This window comes from Rhineura floridana, chromosome 4 (assembly GCF_030035675.1).
Source record: "Rhineura floridana isolate rRhiFlo1 chromosome 4, rRhiFlo1.hap2, whole genome shotgun sequence".
NCBI lineage: Eukaryota > Metazoa > Chordata > Lepidosauria > Squamata > Rhineuridae > Rhineura > Rhineura floridana.
In genome coordinates, this window is record NC_084483.1 from 52982366 (window position 1) to 53003714 (window position 21349).

General features: G+C 41.9%; 2 protein-coding genes across 2 annotated transcripts; both read left to right on the top strand.

Annotated features, from left to right (window-relative positions):
• Positions 1–210: 210 nt before the first annotated feature.
• Positions 211–8999, top strand: LOC133383071 (uncharacterized). The gene is made up of 2 exons (XM_061623051.1): positions 211–752; positions 8896–8999. The coding sequence occupies exons 1-2, from the start codon at positions 714–716 to the stop codon at positions 8989–8991; spliced, it is 135 nt and encodes a 44-aa protein (XP_061479035.1). The 5' UTR covers positions 211–713; the 3' UTR covers positions 8992–8999.
• Positions 9000–9332: 333 nt separating this feature from the next.
• Positions 9333–13105, top strand: PTP4A1 (protein tyrosine phosphatase 4A1). The gene is made up of 5 exons (XM_061623050.1): positions 9333–9442; positions 10331–10423; positions 10750–10880; positions 11296–11370; positions 11806–13105. Exons 1-5 carry the CDS (start codon positions 9338–9340, stop codon positions 11921–11923), a joined length of 522 nt encoding a protein of 173 aa, XP_061479034.1. The 5' UTR covers positions 9333–9337; the 3' UTR covers positions 11924–13105.
• The last annotated feature ends 8244 nt before the right edge of the window (positions 13106–21349 follow it).

Consider the following 21349-nt stretch of genomic DNA (forward strand, 5'->3'; position numbering starts at 1 on the left):
GACCAATCGGAGTAGACGTTTGCCTCGCCTTTACCCCTGCCCGGCCAACGGTCGTTCACCGACTTCCTACCTAACCGGTTTTCACCGGCTCCCTCTACCTCTAACATCTCTCCTTTGCCCCGCCCTTCTCTCTAAAACTGTCATCCTTCCACTCCATCCCCGCCCATCACCCCCACACTCCTGGTCATGTTAGCGCGAGTCCTTCCGAGGGCTTCGATTGGCCGGACGCTGACGCTATTTGGCAAAAGGCGTTTGTGACGCGAGGAGACGTCCGATCTTTGAAGAGACCGGGTAGGGGGTGGGGTGTCGCATGACTGCGCGGTGGAGAGTGAGAGGCGGTGCTTAAGACATCTTCGCCCGCCCCCCGCGTCTCTCTACTTGCCTTGCGCGAGCGAGCGAGCGAACGGACGAACGAACGAACGGACAGAGGCACTGCTGAAGCCCCTCCTCGAGCTCCTCCCACCTCCAGTCTCTTTTCCTTTCTGCCGTCAGTGCCGCGTTAGCAACATCGCCAGCAGCCGCAGCAGCGAGAGCTCCTCCTTCTGCTCCGCGCACTCTCGCCTTGGTCTCTCGCCCTCTCTCTCCGGTTCCTCCGCGCGCTGTATGGTCCATCACCACCGCCCTGCTTCGGCACCACCTCTGCGGCCGACTCCACTTCCCTCCGGCTCAGCTCCTCCTGCCCTCGGCGGTGGCGCCCTCAGTACCCAGGCTGTATGATCAGGCTACAGTCTTCAATGAGTAACCATATTCCTGTGAGTAACGGGCGGGCACCACTCGACTCCTCCACCCCGCTTCTTTTTCATCATTTTTTTCTTTCTGCCTTAAAGATGTCCTCTCTGTGTTTGTTTCTTTGTTCCTTGGGCCGCAGCAGCTGTGTTTCCTTAGGGCGGGCGGGCACGTGGACTCCCTAACTGAAGTGCTGTACTCTGGGCTTCTGAGAGACGGCGGCGCACAAAGCCTTCGTTTTCCGAGAAGGTGGATTAGTAGCCGTCGCTCCTTCTCTCTCTCTCGGCTCCTTTTCACATGTGGCAAAAGCACCAGCAGCTGCCGGCCGTAGCCGGGGCTTAGAGATGCGGGAGGTGACAAGGAAGGAAGGAGAATAAGGGAGCGGCACAGGAGCGTCTGTCTGGGCGGGAGGAGACGGCGACGATGCCTTCGGCACTGTCTGTCTGGAGAGAACAAGGGTGGGAGCCGCACGGATGGGGAGAAGCTGTACCGAGAAGAGGAGGAGGCTGGGCGGGAAGAGAAGCAACAGTAGCAAGTGCCGGTCTTGATGCTTGTACTGGGTGTAGGGATGGCTGGTTACAAGCGCTATCCATTTCCTCTCTTCTCCCTACTCCATACAGCATTTGGGGTCTCGCACTAATACACGACTAAAGCGCACGCCACGTGCCCTGCTTCACTAATCAATGCTCGACTCTTGGGGGCTGTTGGCTGCGGCCCGAGAGTGCTGAGAACAATGTACTGTTGTACAATGTGGCAATCTTCAACTTTTAACCTTTCCAGTCCCGGAGTTAAACCCGCCTTTAACTCGGACATAGGTTGTGGGGTCTTTTTGTCTTTTGCCGTCTATTTGCATGGTGGCAATGCTGCTGTGGACGATCCACCTTGGATCAGGCCGGAGCCCGCTAATGGGTCCTGCTTAAATCGCCACCGCCCTTGTAACTAAGGCGAATTTCAAGTCGGCTCCCTCTCGTTCTCACCGCCCTCTACTCCGTGTGAAAAGCTTTTGGAATAAATAGTTGGGAAGGAGGGGGCAGTTCTTGGGCTTTTCTTTAGTCTCTCCCCTTTGTCTTCTTCCCCCCGGCTCCTGCAGCCAACTCTGGCCTGGGTGACGGCGGCTGGGTAAAAAGGCCGCCCCGTCCTTGGCACCTTTCGCTGCCTCGGATAGATGCGACGCAGCGTGAGCCCTTGCAATCAATCGGCTCAGGCGCACTTCGCTGAGAAACTCGGGCTGTTAGTCTCTTCCCCCACCCGCTTTAGACGGGACTTCAGGAAAGGAAGCGGGGGCGTTTCTCGCCACCGGTCGGGGTGGGGGTGGAGTGGGGGAACAAGTTGAGACATATCCCGACCGCTGTTTGGGTTTTGGCCTGCCTGCTCGTCGGACACGCGTCGCAGGGAGCTTGAGAGCTCTTGCACTTCCGAGTGTGACTCACTCCGCGGGGGGGGGGAGTGGAGTGGACATCTGGCGGGCTGGGTCGGCGTGGCGTTTTCGGCTCACTGCTGTCTGCATGCAGATGACGACCACGCTGCTCCCGTTGAAGGGATAGCGACTCGCGCTGCAGCCACATGCTGGAAGGGGGTGGGAGAACCGCAAGAAGGGCTAACAATATTTAGCGAGCTTGGACCAAGCACTTCACTTTTTTTTTTTAAGAGATGTCTCCAGACGAATAGGGGGTGGTGGTGGGATGAGACCCGACAGCCTGGAGCTGGCCTCCTCAAGTCTGCCTTGTAAATGACTGCTTTTTCTCCTGTGGTAGGGAGACCCTCTCATTTGGACTGAGGAAGCACGTGCTTGTATGTCATGTGAGAAGCGTATTAAGTAGCAAGTAAGGTGAAGAGGTTTATAGGTTTTGAGCTAACAAAGCAGCCAATCTTTTGGCCGAGCCATAGGATTTTATTTACTGTTTTTCTGAATATCCTAGTTTCTTTATAAGAGGCCATGGTGTGCTGTAATTCAAGCAGGACTCTTCCAGTCTTCGTTTTTCCAGATCTTTTAAAGGGCCCTCCCTCCCTGTCAGGTTCATTCCTTCACACTTGGGAAATGGTTGGCTTTCATATTTTTCAAACTAATCTTCCAAGCCAATGAACAAGAAAAGTTTAGAATAATTGTTGACAGGTCTACATCCTGTGTCTAACTGCTGGCATCCCATTTGCTTCTGAGACTGTATACAACTATTTCAAGTTTCAAGAATGTTGTAAAAGCTATAGACTTGTACTGCAACCCTCACAGGGGAAAGGACAGTGATGAGATCTCTTTTTAGCAGAACAGAGTCCATCAGAAACAATCCCAGATCCATTTTGTCATCAGAAATCGGAATCTGATAACAAAACAACTGAGAACTTGTACAAACACACTGAACAGTTTAAATATAAAATATCCTTGAAGACTGGAAGAATTTCTACTAGTCTTTTGTTGTAGCCTACATTTTTAACTGGAGGAGGCAGTTATTCATGCATCATGAAATTGCTATCATGCCTGCTTACTGTGATTCAGGCTCCTGCCCCATCTCCATTCCAGAGCTTCCACCTCCTCAGAAGTTCCTTATGTTCTTCCTCCTTCTTGTCATTTGTCACTTTCTCTTCCTGTGTCTACTTCTTGCTCCTTCCCACACATTTCTCATCAAGCCACTTCTTTGCAACTCTCAGGGCTAGAATTCTAATCATGGTTTCTTCCTGCTGTTCTGGGCAGTTACTAATGGCATTGTCAGCCATGTCATGCTTCTACAGTCCCTTCCTTGTCCTTATGCTTGTGTGATTGCTAGAGCAGAATATGGGGAGGAAATGGGACTATAGCTGTACTCAAGAAATGCATATAATATTTAGGGTGGTATTCAGTGCTAGCCTTACTCAGAGTACAGTCATTGAAGTTATTAGACATGACTAACTTAGGTTCATTAATTTCAGTACATCTGCTGTGAATGGGACTTAGCTGAAACCAGCCCATAGTGTGGAAGACTAGAAGATTTTGGAACTCTTTGCAGAAATTTCAAAACCTATGCAAAGCCCACAGTTGCCATTTCTCTAAAAAGAAATGGCAACTTTAGTTTTCAGTGTGACTTGGAGTGGACTTTTAAAAAATGGATGCCCTGTTACAGTATCACTTGAACACTTAGTTCTGCTTGGAGTAGGCAAAATAGCATGCAAAGTAGGCAGGTTTGAAATGTGCCAGTTAATCTTCCTGGTGTTTATAACACACACCTGTGTTTATTTTTCTTTATAAGCCGCCTTGAGGGCCTTTGGCCAAAAGGCGGGGTATCAATAAAATGTAATAAATAATAATAATAGTAATAATATCCCTCTGCTTTGATAACACAGTGGGTAATAGTAGTAGTCCTTGTTAATAATACGATTGTCAGATACCTCCACTATTAACATACAGCTAGGGTGTGTTTTCCATGAGCAGTGTCTCAACTAAACGGTTCCACTAGTGCAAGGATTTTTAGCTATCCAATGGAACTTCTCCATGTAACCCCTAAAATCTTTTCTGTGGGTTCCCCATCCCTCCAGAGTAGATTTACAGGGTGCATGGGGAGAGGAGAGGGAAGTTCCATTGCACAATTAAAAGTCCTTGCCATAGCAGAACTGTTTAATTGAATACCATCCCATGCCTTTACATCCCCATTATGCAAGCATAGAAGAGGTACCAGGTTTAGCATGTAGAGAGTCCTCTAACTTGTTTCGAAAAGACAGCATCCTGTGCAAAAAACAAAGTTGTTTTAAATTTAAAACGTGTGATTTGCAATCTCAAAGTATAGGACAGATAGGCAAAATTTCCAGCGGTGCTGTGGTCAGATTTCTTCCATAGTTCCATGACCTTCACTTTCCTCTTAACACTTTCTCTGCCTTCTATTGCAGTAGTCTGTTTAATTGTTTTAAAAGTTCTGTTAGGCTTATGTGCTGCCCTCTTATTTTATCTTGACTGCATACTTAAAGGAGTTCTTTTATATAAAAGTAATGGGTTGTCTCTAATACTGTCTGAGTGAATGGAAGGCTCTTTGATACAGCAGATGTTTCTGTGACCAGAAGGCGGAAGGAAGAGATTTTAACTATTTTTTCCCTTTCTCTTCTGCAGCCATCCACACCATCCATGCTGCTCTGGAAGGCTCCCCCCCCCAGGTGCATATTGGGTGGGGGACAGGGACTGCAGAAGGAAGGGGGAATCAGCAAAAAATTCCTTCCTCATCCTTGCATTTAAGGGGCAGGAGTTTCTGCTGAATCTAAGGCACCAGTGAACAGGACAACATTGGCTACAAGGAGTTGCTTTCTGTGCTGCCTCCCATACTGGTCCAGAGGATCCTCCCATCCTCAAGAGCATATTTGGGAGGTGGGGGAATTGGCAAAAATGTCTTTCCCCCATTCTTCAGTGGGCAGAACTCTGCCCACGAGCTCTCTCAATCCAACTGTAGATTTTTGCTTCTTATTTGTGTTCAGTATTATGTGATTTTTGTTGTATGGATTCAATTCTTTATACAGTGGAACTGTCCATTGCCTACAGAACCTCTGTAATGAGGTGACTAACACATGCAGTCAATAAAATTGTAAAGCAAGAGGCACACATTTTAAAAAATGCATTCGTGCATATCTTCTAACAGGCATCTTGGAGCCATTCCCTCCTTATATGTGAGAAGAGGGGAGTGTCTCTTAAGATGGTGCTTGCTAGCTGAAGTTCTAACAAGTACTACTTTTTTTTAATTGCTCTCTGATTAGAGAGCACCTTTTTAGTTCATGAAGTCTGCAGTCCAGTACACACTTACCTGGGAGTAAGTCCCATTAAACCCAGTGGAGCTTACTTCTGAGTAGATATGTAGTGGATTACAGCCTAAGTCTTTGATCAGTTTGATTATTCTAAACATTATAGCCTAATGGACATTTTGGGGGAGAGGGAGAGAATGCCAGTTCTCCGAACATTTCTTAATAGACAAGGGCAGCAACTTTTGTAGTTTCACAGTTGCTGCAATTCCAAGAAGCAGAGATGTCTTATCTGAGTCAGTTTGTTCCTTGGAAAAATAAGTAGCAAGATAGTCAAATTAAGTCTCAGAAGCACACTGTACTAGTTCTAGATCCACATTCATATCACTACATAACGTTTGCAGGCACACAATACTTCAAAGCTTATACATTTTGCTCTGTAAAGAATGAATTGTAGATAGCATTACTAAAGAAGGCAAAGTTTGATCTCTTAGACTAACCTATCAACATGGTTGGTGAACTCTGTATTCTTTGGGGAAAGTTTGGATTCCTGTTACCTGCTCTGATAAGTCATAAAGGATTTGAAGGTGATGTCTTTGCTATATATACATTCTAGAGTCAAGAATGTGGCTTGAACGGTGGGTAGATGGCAAGCAGTTCATTTGCAGATTATTTCTTCTTCTGCAATAGAAATATCCCAAAGATTTGGTATATCTTGAAGTGTGATGTCACAGGTTATACTTGCAATCCACAGTGTTCCATGATATATGAAAACAACATTCTTGAGTTACCAAAATTAAGTTGACATACTGTTGAGAACTCAACACTGCTCTGGTGTGTTTTCTACTATAACCATGACAACCAAGCTGTCTTGGCTTCAAAAAGAGTAATCTTTAAGAGCATCTGTGGGTGCAACTGTTTGGGAGCAGATAGATATTTTTGTGTTGGCTCATATTAAATCCTATCTCTGAAGTCCCTGTGGCCCTGCTTTCTTGTTCTCTTTCAAATAAGATGTCCTCTTGGTTCAGAGTTGATATGGTACCTAGATAGAGCAGGACAGTTTACTACTGAAAAGAAATGGAAGGGATTGGTGTCTTTTATAAATCTTCTGTAAAATAGCAGATTTCATCACATGCTGAATTTGTTTCATTTTCAGATTGTAACTTCTAAAGCATTCTTCCCCAGTCTGGTGCCCTGCAGACGTTGGACTATAACTCTCATCAGCCCTAGCCAGCATGTCCAGGGATGTTATAGTCCAACAACTGGAAGGAACCAGGTTAAGGAAGCTGTTCTCTGCTTGCTGAATTATTTGGATTCATGACTTTAGCTGGGGCAGAGTTAACAGTAGTAAGGGGGAAGAGTAATACAAACCCCCTTTGTCCTCATAACAATCTTGTGAGGTATGTTGGGCTTGGAGTTTATTGGTTAACTTAAAAGTCATCCGGTGAGCTTTTGCTTTTTTTTTTAGCCAAGTGTAGATTTTAATAGAGGTCGTCTTGGTCTCAAGTCCTCTTTCCATTACCACACTGGCTCTGATTGTGCAGAGACTCCTCAACCATGCTATTGAAAATGTTGCTGTGTTTGAATGTATGAATTAAAGCTTTTCCATGGTTTTTTTTTTCTCAGTAAAAATCGTTCCTAGCCCTGTGTAGCCTGAAACATGGCCCTTCTGGTTCTTTTCCCCTTAACTCTTGGATCTGCAGCCCCTAATTGATCCTCATTTTACAATTTCAACTTCAGACACCCTCCCTGCTTGCTATACTCCTTCCTTCTATCTACAGGATCCAGTTTACATGTGATTAATCATTTTTAATATAATATGAACAGCAGGCAGCGGGCATGTATCCAGGCTTTTGCTGAATAAGCCCCTCCCCATAACCAGCCTGTAACTCCATTCTTACAGTTCAGCTGTGCTATTTTGCCATTTGCCAAACTCCTTGTCTTTAAACTGAGTTTGCAAAGTATCTATATAAATCTTTAGGTGCATGTGTTGATGAAACATCCTTAATTTTATCCAGCTGTTAAGCTTCCATAAAACCAATTATGCCTTGGAGCACACCTCATTTATATAGCATTCTTTACAAAAATGTTTGACCCACTACTGAACATGCATCATGTGTCATTCTCTCCACAGTTTGATACTAACTTGCAATCCGTGACTGATCATCTCATTTGGGTCAGTGTGTTTATGCTCTAGTGGGAAAACTTGTTTACTTGGAGTTCTTTGGTTGCAACCTTTGCACTTAATTGTACTTGTTGCAGAACAGATTTTGTTCTACCATTAAATGACATTGCTTCAGTAAAACTGCTTCCCTTACCCTGAACCAGGAGGCTTCTTGGGACTTGCCATTTAATGGCTCAACTTCCACTGTCTGTGAAGCCCCATGAATGATAATTGCATCATGAACAGTGTTCTTACAATTACTCTAAAATTCTTACTGATGGCTTCTTAGAGAAAAGATTAAACACAAGTACAAACCAATATTTTGGTAATCCCTTAAGAACCACAGGCAGGATGTTTTCTGTGCTCAAGAACTGGGCAAGTTATCCATACTTTCCAGTACCTAGTAAAGAGAGGTCTCATCAGCAGGTGTGCCTTCTAGTGCTTTCCGCAATGTTAAGTATGTATTATTCTTCAGCATGCAAATTCTTGATATATCTTCTCCTTATTCACAAGCTAAGTAAATTGAGTTCATTGGGATTTTGTCTGTTTTTAAACACTTCATTTTAATAACTGTTTTCTGAATTGGTTTTAGTCAACTTTAATGCTTGTTTCACTTACAAAAGTGGGTTGAATATCAGGTTCTATTTGCCTGTTTTAAACTTGTAATGCCAATCTTGCAAATAATATTTCACAGGATGGTCAACCACCCTCTGTTTCACTTACCTGTGCCATTCCTTCTCTCTTCTCCCTACTCTAGAAATAAGACAGATGCTATAGAGCAGCTGTCATCTCCCACACGCAGGAGCTAGGAAGTTAAGGGATAGTTCTTGTCTTCAGTAGTCAATATAATGTACTGTTTGACTGGGATTAGAGAGAGCAGAGTTTAGATCTCTGTCCAGCCATGAGGTTCAGTTGGTGACCATAACCTTATTTTATGGGCTTAATAAATCTTAGGGCCCAATATATGTTGCCCCAAGCTCTTTGGAAGTGGTGTAATATATAAATGTTGGACTAAACATGGAACATGGCACCATTCTAGAGGCCTTGTGATATGTGGGTGTTTTGTAGCTGTAAAATTGGAAGGAAAACTTCTGTCACCTGTTGGGAGGCAGTATGAGAGCTGTCAGTCTTCCTGAGTGGTATTTTTAAATTCACCTGAGGGATTGCAGGGCTGCAAGACAGGTTCTCTTATTTTAGAAGAAATGAATTCTAAATATTGGTGGCTCCTCTTTGTAACCTTGCTTACCTAAAAATAAGCTATTTGGAAAGGTACCTGTCCAATCACTGACAAACGTACTTTCTCTTTTTTGTCTTTGCAGCAGTTCTGTGGTGTTCTTGGTCACACATTTATGGAGTTTCTGAAGGGCAGTGGGGATTACTGCCAGGCACAGCACGGCCTCTATGCAGACAAGTGAACTGTAGAAATTGATTATTGCTCTACCAAGAAGCCCCCTTAAGAGCGGTTACCAGAATAAGAGTGTTGAGTTGAAATTGGCAGAGCATTTTACAAAGGAGTTCAGACCTGGATGGGGTAACCTCGGTGCACTGCTTCTCTTTTTGCCTCAGTATTACTGGATTGAAGAATTGCTGCTTCTTGTTTAGGAGGTCCATTTCATTTCCTATTGCTCCCAACTTCATACTTGTCAGCACTGGAAAATTCAAGTGGCTTTTAGTGAAGTAGACTTTGATTTCTCCCCATCAATTCTGCTAGGTATTTTTTAAAATAGTATTGGTCTTGTTGGACATTTTGACTAAATTAACATGGCCCGAATGAACCGCCCAGCTCCTGTGGAAATCACTTACAAGAATATGAGATTCCTTATCACTCACAATCCAACCAATGCAACCTTAAACAAGTTCATAGAGGTAAGGACTCTTGACTGGGAGGCTTATTTATCATTTTTGTAATGCTCAGTAGTGGCATTAATGAAATTTATTTCACGGTAATGATGTATTACTAAAATTTGCCTCTGGCCATTGAGTTGACTACAAGCTTGGTGGTCTGTTAAGAGTTGGTTTAGACTTCAATGCTTTTTCTGCATCAAGTATATTCTGTTGTTGGCACCCTTCAGTTATTCCCAGGACAGATTTCCTTTTTGAATAGTAGTTGGATGTTCAAAAATTCCTCAAACTGCATTTAGGCTTTTGCTTGTGATGACTGCAGAGTTGTGCTATTGTATATATGCAGACTAGAGGTTTAGAAGTGGGACAGCAGAATATAGTTAATGATGCAGGCAAAGACTCTCAAGGGCAGCCCCAAGCTGTAATTTTACTTAGTGTGGTGCACTTGTATCATGCTAAATGTGGGTGGGGCTCTGAGCTGATACAGCATAGTGGCTAAGAGACAGAGGTATAAATCAAAGTCGTTGGTTCAAATTTCTCCTCTGACATGAACTCTAGATGGTCATAAGTATGCTCCACAGTCTCACCCTCAGTATCATCCCCAGTCTTTTAGATGGGAGTGGGTGGAGCTAACTTAATTTACAGGGTTGTAGTAAGGATTGCATCTACCTAATGCAAGTGGAGCACTTCACACTCTTGAAAGCATTAAACAGTTGTTAAGTCCTACCCACTTTAAGTGCTCTTCTGGTAGGAAGTTCAGGTTGTGAGTAGTGTTCTTTCGAGAGGTGAAAGGCAGTAATTGTATATCTGATGAACAACCTCTGCACTTAAAATTGTTTCCATATTGCAGTAGTCTAGCAATAAACGTCAACACAGTTAATTTCGTTAAGATATATTTCTTTTTCTCCTTAGGAACTTAAGAAGTATGGAGTTACTACAGTAGTAAGAGTATGTGAAGCCACTTATGATACTGCTCCAGTAGAGAAAGAAGGCATTCAGGTTTTGGTGAGTGGCTTATTCAAAAGATCTTGACATTACATTAGCCATAGGATTTTTTTTTTTAACTACTTACTATTCACTTTTCAAAGTAACTTCCAGGGTATGGATGAATGCATGTGTAGTAGAAAATACATTTTTTTGCAGAAATGCAGGGTGTGGTATGTGTTGTGGCTGAAATATTTTTTACGGATGTATTGAAATGAGGGAAGATATCAAAGGCAGCAATGTTGCTATCTCATCTGCTAATTGTAAGCGCACAAATTGAGAAGTACTGTTATAGGACATGTAGAAGTTGATATGATAGAAGAAACTATTCACTTTATACATTCCAGGACTGGCCCTTTGATGATGGAGCACCACCATCTATCCAGATTGTTGATGATTGGCTGAACCTCCTAAAAGTTAAATTTCGTGAAGAGCCTGGTTGTTGCATTGCTGTACACTGTGTTGCTGGTCTTGGAAGGTAAGCAGAACTCAAAAAGGGCATCTGCTCTGACTCATCTGCCAAACTGCAGTGGTACTAGCAAGTCTGACCTGGGACAAAAGGGTGTAAAAAGTTGGAGCATGAGTAGAACAAATGTATAATCTGTTCGTGGGAAATAATCCCAATAGTAAGTCCGCACGTCTGTACTCGGCTTCTGATTTCTTTGCACCACAAAAAACTAAAATCTTAGCTAAGATCTGGAAAACATTTTCTGATCCAGTCTGTCACAATTTGAATTGCTAAAATGAGGCCTGTAAGATTCCTTGTAAACAATAGTGTAAGTGTTCAGTTTGTTATGAAACAGTTTTTTGGGCCCACAAAGTGAGAGAATGACTAACCACACAGTAATATTGGAAAGCACTCTTTATAACTTAATTGTTCTCTTTCCACCCAGAGCACCTGTATTAGTTGCCCTTGCACTCATTGAATGTGGAATGAAGTATGAGGATGCAGTGCAGTTCATAAGACAGTAAGTATTAAGCAGCTGCCTTGTACGTGTCTGCCAGCCTGGGGAGTGATCAGTGACAGGGGAACTTAACAGTGGATTGTACAAAAGAAGACAAGAAGAAATGATCAAGTCTGTAGCTGCTGTGGAAGTGGAACTGCAGGTTGTGCCTTGGACATTTGTATGTCCCTCCATAACAGAGTTCTCTGGGTAGCTTACAATTAATTAGTAAAAAACAAACAGTATAGCAAACAATTTAAAAAGGGGAAAGTTAACATAAATATAGCAAACAGAATCTTACACATACCTGTACACTTTTGGCAAGTTGAGAAATAGACTAAATGACTGGTACAGAAACGGAACCCCTCTATTTTAGACTGATGGTACTTGGTCAAGCATGAGGTTGTGTTATTTTGGGTACTCATAATTAATATGTTCAATACTTGATTTTTTTTGTAGGAAGCGACGTGGAGCCTTTAACAGCAAGCAACTTCTCTATTTGGAGAAATACCGTCCCAAAATGCGCCTACGTTTTAAAGATTCAAATGGTCATCGAAACAACTGTTGCATTCAGTAAAAACCAAGCTGCCTATGTTGTTGCTTAGGAAAGTAGAAATCTAAAACTAGAATTGGCAGGTTATATGAAAAACTACATGTATGTCTTAAACTAGGCTACTAAATTTCTATAAGAGTAGGCCACAGTGTTGGCAGAGCAACTTTGTTTAGATGATGATCTTTTTTAGAATAAGAACTGTACATGGCCTTTTAAAATGTCTTATTAGTAATTTGTATCATTAAACTATCCTTAATCATGTATTTCAGTTTTTCTTGTCATTGAAGTCCCAGTAATCAAAATCTCCCATGACATGGATAGAGATTAGGTGCCAAAAGCCCAGCACATTACTTCTGAATACCACAGTATAGTTCATAGTAATGACAGCTATCTGGACCTTTGCCCTATTCCTGTCTGTCTTCTATTTTTGTGAATAGGGCTTTGTACAATAATCTGCCTATTCACAATGTTTTGTCTCTCACAATCACAATAGAACAAGTATCAGGATTTGCACACGATTTACTGACTTAAATCACTTCTGGTGCCCTAAACCTTTGTTGATTAACCCTCTTCATCCACATATTTTCTCTGGTAACTCATAGAAAATAATCCTTCATTCTGTACAGAAGCACACAAGTCTTGTCTCCAGACAAAAAGCCTTACAGTTAAATAAATATTGGCACTTAATGTGCAACTTACAACAGAGGGCCTGTAAAAGGATGGGAGGGGACTAATATTTCTAGTAAAAATGTTGCCTTTTGTCTTGTGCAGGAAGTATAGAATATGCCCTTTACTTTGGTAAATAATTTTTTAATGTAGAAATGCTTTATTGTAGCTGAAAATTCTTAATCATAAATTTTTTGAAGATAGTGTAATTTCTTTTATTGTACTTATTGAAAGTTGTTTACCAACTATTGCTTTGCTAGAAGTGACTTGGTTTTGTTTTTCCTTCAGTTTCTGCCATGAATCTGGCAGACACACTGTAATATTTCGTATGCCTTTTGAGCTGCGTAACTTAATATTTGGATACGTGATAATTTGTTATGTAATTGATAAAATGGTGGTGTGTATTAATGTTCAAGCATATATTTATACTGTCTTGGGAATGTGTGGTTATAGTACTGTGGGAGAAATAATTTGCCAGTGTTCACCAGCTTGTAAAATCTAGTGTGAGAGCTCAATCATCTAAATAAACTCAAAGCTGTATAGCCGTTTACCTGAAACTTTTTCTTTGGGGCAAGGGGTGGGGTAGGGAAGCACTCTGGGCTGCAGCTGCTATGAATATTTTTGAAGCACAAATCACAGTCCATGAAGCATGTCCATTTTCCTGTGGTAAATCCATGATCAGTTCTTTGTGTTGTGACTGAACTTGCTCTTGGTAAGTGGTATAGTTTAGAAAAAACAAAGCATTTTAAGTAATCTTACTACATGTATAAAGTAAATTATTAAGAGTTGATACACTTCCCAAAAGAAACACTGTATTTTTTTTTTTAAACTAAGTTTGATTAGCCATTTTGAGTCTTACCTGGACCACCATTCTTCAGGGTTTGCAGCTTTGACCATAAAAGTGCAAGTAAAATTTCACTGTATTGAGTTATAAACACAGTAAATTCAGGACCCAGAAAGCAGAGGAAGCTGTGGTGGACCATTAGAAATAATAATCCACACTTGGGTGACACTGTTTTACCAGGATCAAGTACTAACAGCAACTTTAATATATTGAATCATTTCAGCAAATCCTATAGCTTGTTGATTGCAACGAGGCCAGGTGTTGAAAGCTCATTTTTGAAGCCAGAAAGCTAAGGGCTGAACTAGATGTGAGGTTCAGCAGATCCCTAGGAAACCTACTAGTTTTTGTAATAGGAAGCAGTGTGTGTGTTTGGGAAGCTATCAGTGCTATAGTGGGGTGGGCAGGCCCCTTCTTGCGTGTTCCAATGAACCCTATGAGCAATGCTGTTGGGAGTCATGTACTCCCAGCAGGGTCACCCATGGTGGTAAGGTCAAGGGAGAGGACCCAGACGAACGGTCCAAGAACGTCCTCAATGGCAGAACAGGTGGAGGATAACAATGTGTATGTTACAACGGCTGTGAAGGCGGATGAAGGCTGCAGCAGATAAAGGACTTCCAATTGTGGTACCCATGCCATTGGATCAAAGCCTTTTTCTGTGAAGATTGTGTGTTGTTCGTGGTGTGTCATGGTACATCGGTGGTGGATACAGATTCAGACGGATCCTTTGTTAAGGACTTTGTTTTGGAAGACAATCTTACTCGGTCACGAGCGATCGCCAAGAAGAAGGTCTCAAATATTTAAGGGACCACATCAACATTGGCATGGCCGCATGTTACCAGCTTGGTTTTTTAGACTCCCACTAATTTGAGCTGTTCTGTGCCTTCAAGTTGATTTTGACTTACGGTGACTCTATGAATCAGCAACCTCCAATAGCATGTTATAAACCACCCTGTTCAGATCTTGTAAGTTCAAGTCTGTGGCTTTATCCTATCAATCCATCTCTTTTTTGCCTTTCCTTTTTCTACTCCTTTCTGTTTTTCCCAGCATTATTGTCTTTTCTAGTGAACCATGTCTTCTCATTATGTGTCCAAAGTATAGCTTCAGTTTCATCACTTTAGCTTTTAGTGATCTGATTTGATTTGTTCTAACATCCAATTATTAGTCTTTTTCATGGAGGTGTTCTTTTGTCCTGACAGCAGCATGAGTACCTGTTGGCAATACAATCGTAGCCTGATGTAGCATGGTCCTTTCAGTGCTCTCTGCTGAGCACACTGGTTTGGCCAGCAACTTCAGACAAGCAGAGAGAAGATCCATATGCAGAAAGACTGCTATACTGCTGTCCTGGTTGGGGTTACACTCGGGATACTCCTGGATCCAGCTCTGTCAGCTGAGTCTACTTCCAGCTCCAACTGTTTTGCTAGCTGTGGCCCTGCCAGGAGAGAAGAGGCCATGTCAGAAATTGCAGTGCCATTAGTGGTCTCCCAGACTGGAATTCACTACCTTTAGATGTGCCTGATTCCAATTTTGCATATATTTTGAAGTTATGCTTAGGCACCCTGTCAGGATCCCTCCTGCTGCTACCACATGTCAGGTCCCACCAGTCAGGATCCTGGTTTTTATTTGTTCTCTCACCGGCTCTAGCACAGATCTCGCAAGATCCCACTGCTACGCAGCACCACCAGCCACTCCCTATTTCACAATATTGCCTTGAGACTTTGCCTTACTCTCCTTCTGCTTATTGTTACTTTGTGTCTGGGTGCACTTGCAGGCCACAACCCCCCTGTATCTTTGTGTCTATAAAGCATACAGACCTGGGTTGCTCTGGATACTTGATGGTGTTACACTATCTGTTCACTGCTACCACCATTTGATACTGTTTCTCCACCTTGGTAAATACCCTGCCCACCCTTCTGGTCTGTGAAAGCCCCAGCCAAGGATCAGGCTTTTGGTAAACCAAGAAAATATTTATTTATAAACACACCAGGATATAACAAGATTACTTAAGGTATATTTAACCAGTGTATGGTTTCATATATTGTGTTACTCTTTATGTTTCTAGTCATATATAATCTGCCTCAATACCAGCCTAATACAATCCAACTCCAACCCCCAACAACCAACCCTCTCTCAACTGTCATCCTCTCATTTATACCTTCAGACGCTCAGCCAATCATCATACAGCATTCTACAGCATTCTAGCCCATGTACTCCCCCCTCTCGCTCAGTCCACTTGCCATATATACTTTAATTAACCTGCACTTATCATATTTACAGTAATATCTATATACAGGGACATCACACACACTCTTAAAAAAAACAGCTTTTGGGAATGTTTTACTGATTATTCACCCTGCTGTTAATAATAATAATAATAATAAACTTTAATTTATAAGCCGCCTATCTGGCCGATGGCCACTCTAGGCGGCAAACAATAAAACATGATAAAATACAATAATAAATATAGTCAGTACAGTACAATACAAAGTTTACAATATGATATTATTGTAGTATGATGAAATGACTTTAGCTCTTCCACTTGTTTTACTGTGCAATAAAACAAACCTGGTGAAGGGCAGGTAATGTACTTAATTAATGAATAAACAGAAATAAAAAAATGGACCCAGTAAGGAAGGAATAGGGGTACTGCATACCACCAGCAGCACAACAAAGGAGGTAGCTAAGCCACATGGTGTGCTGGGTTGCCTCTACCTGCAGCAATAGAAAGCCAGTGATGACAGTTTTGTACCTGCTCATGCCCAATTACTCATTTAGGCAGCAAGGAGAACAAGAGAAAGATGGCTCTTGACACAAGTTACAGTGAAAGGAGGAGGGAGCTCACAGTGCTGGTGCAGTCTACTACTCCACCCACTCACCCCTGGAAAAAAAAATCAGAGGTAATTTTGATGAACCTGAACTGAGGCTAAAGCTGACAAACATTACATCCATCAGATGTCACAGAACTTTGTCCACAGAAACAGGTACACCTGTCCCACTAGACAGGAAAGACTGCTGTTATTATGAATTACAGTATGTTTGTCTTTTGATGTGTAGTACAGACAGGCCCGTCGCTAGGGAGACCTGCCCCCCATTTTTTTTACAAGAATAACTAATTAAATTTATTACAGAAAAAATCCCCCACCCCTTTTTGGTGCTCTTCTCCTGAACTTTTAGGCCAGCTATGGGCCTGAGTACAGAAAAGTTTAAGTGGTCTGCTATGACCCTTGTCAATTTTCAAATGGTCCATGGACAAAAGACATTGAGAACTGCTAGGCTAATACACTGGCACCACTACAAGTGAATGTTCTGACATTCCTACCCCTTTGAACTGTAAACCTCACTTTATTCTTTGCCAGCATTTGAACACGGGCAAATTACACAGATGCAGTTCTACACAAAACCTCTCTCATTCCAGTCTATTCCTCTCTAGCCTGTTCTTAAAATATTGTTATGTACTCCTCACTTCTCTGAGTTAAGTTTTAGGAATAGCACTGCAAAGGCAGGTTTACTTTCTGGTTGGATGATAGAATGCTAGAGTCTTATCACATTTTTACAATGCTGGTTTATTTACAGATACACCTATGGAATGGGTGAGGAGCCAGGCATCAGAGAATGCTAGGCCGTAAAGCAAGATCCATTGAAGTCCCACAAGGATACTTCGTTCAGCCAGTTGCAAAAGGTGTGAATGCAATTAACATGTATGTTTTTTGTTATGTAAATAGCAGCTGCAGGAGGACCCATGAGGGAGAAAAGGAGTTTTAACTTTTTATCTTCTTGCTGCACCCTGACAAATATTACCTCTCTGAAGGTCTTCTTTGCATTTCAAAGGAAACTCCCATTGACAACAATGAAGACTTCCACTGAAATGCAAATAGCAGCCTCAGAGAGGTGATTTTGAAGGGTGTGTGGCAGAGAAAGGCAGAATTAAATTTCCCCTTCTCACTAGACATGGTTCCAACTTGCATAGGCTTCCACTGTGATTGCTATTTACATAACAAACACATGCATATTAATAGCATTCACAATTCACAATTTATTTATTTGCATTTAGCCATAGGCCATAGCACAACAAATTTCCAGAAAATAGAATACAATAATAAAAATGGACAATATAATATAATATGCAATTATATTGACAAGCCTAAACTATAGAACAGAGTGAAGTTCATTGCTGATCGGTCTTACCATGGAGGGCTCTAATATGTTTAGCCGCAAGAGCAAAGTTGGCTACCGCCATGGTAACTGTACTATAATTATCTGCCAACAAGTCAGCTATTATGGTATCAGGGGGAAGGTCAGCTCGAGGATTAATAAAGGGGGATAGGAATTTTTGTCTGGGAGCATTATATAAAGGACATTTTAGAATATAATGACCAAGATCCTCAATCTCCTTGTTTCCACAAATACAATAACGTTCACTTCTCAGCATGGTAATTAATCTAATGTCACTTGTAGTCTGACCCTCAGACCTATTACATCACCGTATTTCGGTTATTTTATTTTGTTTAAGACATTTATATACTGCTCAGTCATTCACATTTCTAAGCAATGTGCATAAAAATGAGTCATACATAAAATGAAATAATAGAAATAATAGAATCATCATAAATCATTTTGCTTTGTCTATTTGTATTCAAGGCTTAAAATACTATATGGCTGCCTTCATCTCTGTCAGGAGCAAGCCCTTTGTAACACTAATGGAACTTAGTTTCCCATAAGCGCCAAGCCACATTAAAGCCTAAAGACCCAGCCTCTGAAAGGGTGGCATAAATTATAGAACCATAGCATTGGAAGGGGCCTAAAAGGCCATCGAGTCCAACCCCCTGCTCAGTGCAGGATCCAACTTAAAACATACCCAACATGTGGCTGTCCAGCTGCTTCTTGAATGTCTCCAGTGGTAGAGTAGTGGTAGAGTACCCACCACCTCCCAAGGTAATTGGTTCCATTCTTGTACCACTCTAACAATTAGGAAGTCTTTCCTAACGTTCAATCGAAATCTGGCTTCCTGCAATTTGAGCCCATTATTCCATGTCCTGCACTCCGGGACAATCAAGAAGAGATTCTGACTCCCCCTCTGTGTGGCAACCTTTCAAGCACTTGAAGAGTGCTATCATATCTCCCCTCAGTCGTCTCTTCACAAGGCTAAACATGCCCAGTTCAGTCTCTCCTCATAGGGCTGATTCCAGTCCCCTGATATCCTTGTTGCTCTCCTCTGAACCTGTTTTGTCTGCATTCTTCTTAAAGTTCAGTGTCCAAAACTGGACACAGCACTCAAGATGAGGCCTAACCAGTGCCAAATAGAGGGGAACTAATGCTTCATGCGATTTGGAAACTATACTTCTGTTAATGCAGCCTAAAATAACATTTGCCTTTATTTGCAGCCACATCTCACTGTTGGCTCATTTTTAGTTTGTGATCAACAACAATTCCAAGATCCTTCTCACATGTTGTATTGCTGAGCCAATTATCCCCTATCTTATCACTGTGCATTTGGTTTCTTTTTTCTAGGTGTAGAACTTTGCACTTATCCCTGTTAAATTTCATTCTGTTGTTTTCATCTCAATGTTCCCACCTATCAAGATCACTCTGAATTTTGTTTTTGTCTTCCAAGGTATTAGCTATCCCTCCCAATTTTGTATCATCTGCAAATTTGATAAGCATTCTCTGTATCTCCTCATCTAAGTCATTAGTAAAAATGTTGAAGAGCACTGGGCCTAGGACTGAGCTCTGCGGTACCCCACTCGTTACTTCTGCCCAGTTTGAGAAGGAACAATTGATAAAAACTCATTGAGCATGATTCTATAGCCAACTGTGGATCCACACAATAGTTGTTCCATCCAGTCCACATTTAGCTAGCTTGCTAATCAGAATATCATGGGGCACTCTGTCAAAATCTTTGCTGAAGTTGAGATATATTATGTCCACAGCATTCCTACAGCCTACCAGGGACATTACCCGATCAAAAATGAGATAAGACTAGTTTGGCAGCATTTGTTCTTGATAAATCCATGCTGGCTTCTAGTGATCACTGCATTGTTTTCAAAGTGCTTACAGATGTTTTTCCCAGGGATTGATGTCAGGCTGACCGGTCTGTAGTTCCCAGGTTCCTCCTTTTTAAAGATAAGGGCATTAGTCCTCCTCCAGTTATCCAGCTTCACACATCCTCCATGATTTCACAAAGGTAATAGACACTGGTTCCTAGAGTTCTTCAGCCAGTTCCTTCAATATTCTAGGATGAAGTTCATCCGACCCTGCAGATTTGAACTCATTCAAAGTGATTAGGTATTCCTTAATCATTTGTCTATCAGTTTCAAGCTGCAGTCCTGCCCATTCAACTTCACATTTCCCGGAAAAGGTCATAGACCCTTTTTTGGGAGAAGACTGAGCCAAAGGGGGAATTGAGCACTTCTGCCTTTTTTTTGACATCTGTTATCATTTTGCCATCCTCATCGAGTAGCTGTACCACCATTTCTTTTCTCTATGGATGTACCGGAAGAAAGCTTTTTGTTGCTTTTAACATCTCTCGTTAACCTCAGCTCATTCTCAGCTTTAGCCTTCCTGTTGCCATCTCTGTAATTCTGTGCTACCTGTCTGTACTCTTCCTTTGTTGCCTGGCCTTCCTTCTACTTCCTGTATGTGTCCTTTTTCATTTTCAGGTCATCTCTAAGCTTTTTGTTAACCCAAATTGGCTTCTTCTGCTGTCTTCCCCCTTTGTTCCTTGATGGAATTGTTTGTATTGTGCCTTTAGAATTTACTTTTTAGAAAATCCCACCAATCTTGGACTCCTTTTCTCATTAGGGTCGCTTGCCATGGAACTTTACTTACCGTTGTTCTGAGATTATTACAATTGGCTTTCCTGAAGTCCAAGGTAACCGTATGGCTACTCTCAGCTTTTGCTTCCTTTAAAATCAAGAACTCAAGTATAGGGTGGTCAGCGAAGCATGCCTTCAAGCTCTTCTTCTCCTGTCACCCTTTTCCCATTGAGTTGCCTCCACTACATTGTTGCTCTCCAAAACAGTCTCCTCTTTTGCTTCAGCATGCTGGTGTTCTTCCACCTCCTGCACTTCTCTTTGCTATTGTGAAATACTCCTGAATATTTTAGCAGTAAATGTTCCTTTTGTACATAACAAATGGATGGAGATGGAATAGTCTTGCTGCAGGATGATGGCTGTGATGCCCTCTTTTTAAAATACCTGGCTAAATGTAGAGCCCAGTGCAGAAATGTTAGTGGGTTGTATCGTGTTAATTCTACTCAAAGAAGACTTACTGAAATTAAACAATTCTTAAACTGTGAATATCTCTACATATTCTATAAACCACATCTTAATTTGAGTGAGGGTTCAGTGAAACCTATTTGGAATGCTGAGAATACATGAAGCAATTAAAAGAAAAAAAAGGATGTTATGGGTTGACCCCATTTTCAATGTATGTAAATTTCCCATCTAAGAGTGTTTATAATGCATGTATTAATAATCCTCATGTATAGAATGTTATATGTCCAGGGCTGCAGACCTCCTCATAGCCTTATAGTCAAGCCTTGTAAAGTCCAAACTGGAAAAAAAATTCTGCTTCTCCCTCCTTCTAGTTCTGGGCAGTCAGCCAATGTATTCTTGTTTGTGTAAACAAAAGAGATAACACATGGCTGCCAGCTATAGCTGCCTTCTATGGTGTGGACAATGCCTACTTCTGGTTAGTGACTAGTTGGAAGGTTAACTGGTGCTGCTTGCTGCCTCTGCAATTGAAGAGATGCTGCGTGGAGGCAGCAACTTATAAGCAGACATCTGTAGCCAGAGCTCGGAAGTAATTAGTTGAAAGTAACAAATTACTTGTAATTCATTACTTTTTTGAGGAACAAATGGGTAATTCCTTTACATTTTGATTGTAATAGAACGAGGAGTAATTTTATTACTTTTGTGGAGTAATTGTAATGTCTACACTCCAAG